Below are 1,964 nucleotides of genomic sequence, written 5' to 3'. Positions count from 1 at the left end.
ATATTTATACATATATTATATCGTTATATATAAAAGATATATATATATATACATATATATATTTATATTTATATTTATGTTTTTTTATCTGTATATATATACCTATATGTATGTACATGTAATAGAAATATATAGATATATATAGGTATGGATATATATATTTATTTATATAAATATATATATATATATATATACATATATATTTATATTCTCATATATATATATACATAAATATATGTATATACATATATATATACACATACATATATATGTATATATTTATATTCGAATATATGTACATAATCATTTAAGTATATTTATATGTATATATATATATATATATCTATCTATATGTATGAATGTATGTATATATATATATATATATATTTATATTACTTTCAGTTTTGCATTCATTGTTCATACATTTCGTATGTATAATTTGTTTTGTTTTTGTTTATATATGAAATTGTCTGTGGATATATCAATATCGATGGACATATGGGGATGGGAAACTCGTTGGCTCCTTCCCAATTGGCGTCATCGAGAGTTGCATCGTTTAAGACACTTTACGATTGGCCTTGGTTTGTCATGAATATATATTTGTTCACTGTGCGTATGAGAGCTAAAATCATTTCAAACCTTCACTGTGTTTGGTGTTTACTGGACATGTATCCAGTTAGCATTCTACACATGTAGAGGATGGCTGTAACGTGGTTGTGCATAGTGTTAGTGACTATTAACTGTCAGGATCGTGTTGATTCCACATTCCCTTACATGCCGAAGTGTCTGGTCTGTGATAGTGTTTCTTTTCTGCTCTCTGTCACGAGTGAGAGTGTGGAGGTATCTTAGGCTCGCTCGCGTTCATTGCCATCCGCATTATTTTGCTTTTACTGTTCAAAAATGGCCCTTTCTACTCGCACACATTCCTGAATATTTATTGTTGTCAAATATAAAGTCAACTGGTGAATTTACAATCAGCCATATTAATGTATTGTCCACCATAGTCCACTAGCGTAGTTGGTGTAGAGATGAAGTGCGCAAGACAGTTTCATCCATAGCACAACAGCCATAGCTATTCAACCCCATCCTTCACTGCTCATATCCTTTGTTTTCCTTCTGGTACTTAATAGGCTGCCGTCAAGCGTGCCTTCGAAGCACTGCGTGTGGAACTCGAGCCCCACGGCATTGAGGTGAACTGCATATGCCCTGGGTTGGTAGACACCCGCATGGCTGATGCTATCATGGATGGAGCGGTGAAGCAGACGACTCTCGCGAGTTTAGTGCCCACAGTCACGAGCTACGTTTTGACGACGAGTGCGCAGGCGTCTGAGATTATCATCGATGGTCTGGAACGGGATGTAGAGTGCATATGCTTCCCACGACACCAGTACTACTTGGTGGCGCTGATGAGTAGTCTGCCGGAACGGCTGCAGAAGCTGTCGTGGTCGCTGTTTGGCGTTAATGAGAAGTTCGAGTAGGCGCGCGTGTGGGGCCCAATATATTGTTACGGTACCACATAGTCTAATGTAAATATATTAAATTTAGTCAAGTCAGGATGTGGAAGCGTGAATTGGGGGTTGGGTTCTGTGGTCAGGGGCACTATATGGTGAAGGCTAATGGTGTGCCAGTTGTAGCACGTGTGCTCATGCACAGGTAACTGTGTTTTCGCACTAAACTGTGTTGCCGTTAGTGCGTCCGAGGAACCGCATCAGCAGATGCAATGCCGTGACGTTGAGAGAGGCTGCCGCATGGTGGAGTCTCGACTGTGTACCAATTCATACTGTGTTTGCATATACTTGTCACCGGTCAAGTGAATCCTTAGCGCCTTGACATTGGTATGTCTGTCGTCTTTTTCATCATCATTTTTGTGCCTATTTTAAATTAGACTATACTTGTTGTATCTATTGAGCACACCTAAAACCCTAGACTTGTATGATAATATCTATATCTATTTTTATTTCTTG

At 37.6% G+C, this 1,964-nt stretch overlaps 1 protein-coding gene across 1 annotated transcript in view; it reads left to right on the top strand.

Moving 5' to 3' along the window:
• SARC_07487 (hypothetical protein) overlaps nucleotides 1-1,569 on the top strand; it is a 3,228-nt gene extending 1,659 nt beyond the window's left edge. Inside the window, exon 3 of the mRNA XM_014298575.1 lies at nucleotides 1,131-1,569. Within this exon, the coding sequence (XP_014154050.1) occupies nucleotides 1,131-1,478 (348 nt within the window). The 3' untranslated portion in view covers nucleotides 1,479-1,569. The remainder of the gene's footprint in view (nucleotides 1-1,130) is intronic.
• Nucleotides 1,570-1,964: the final 395 nt, after the last annotated feature.

This window comes from Sphaeroforma arctica (genome assembly GCF_001186125.1).
Source record: "Sphaeroforma arctica JP610 unplaced genomic scaffold supercont1.597, whole genome shotgun sequence".
In the NCBI taxonomy this organism is placed as follows: domain Eukaryota; class Ichthyosporea; order Ichthyophonida; genus Sphaeroforma; species Sphaeroforma arctica.
The sequence above is the reverse complement of the archived record's forward strand: the minus strand, read 5'-3'. Positions and strand labels throughout refer to the sequence as shown.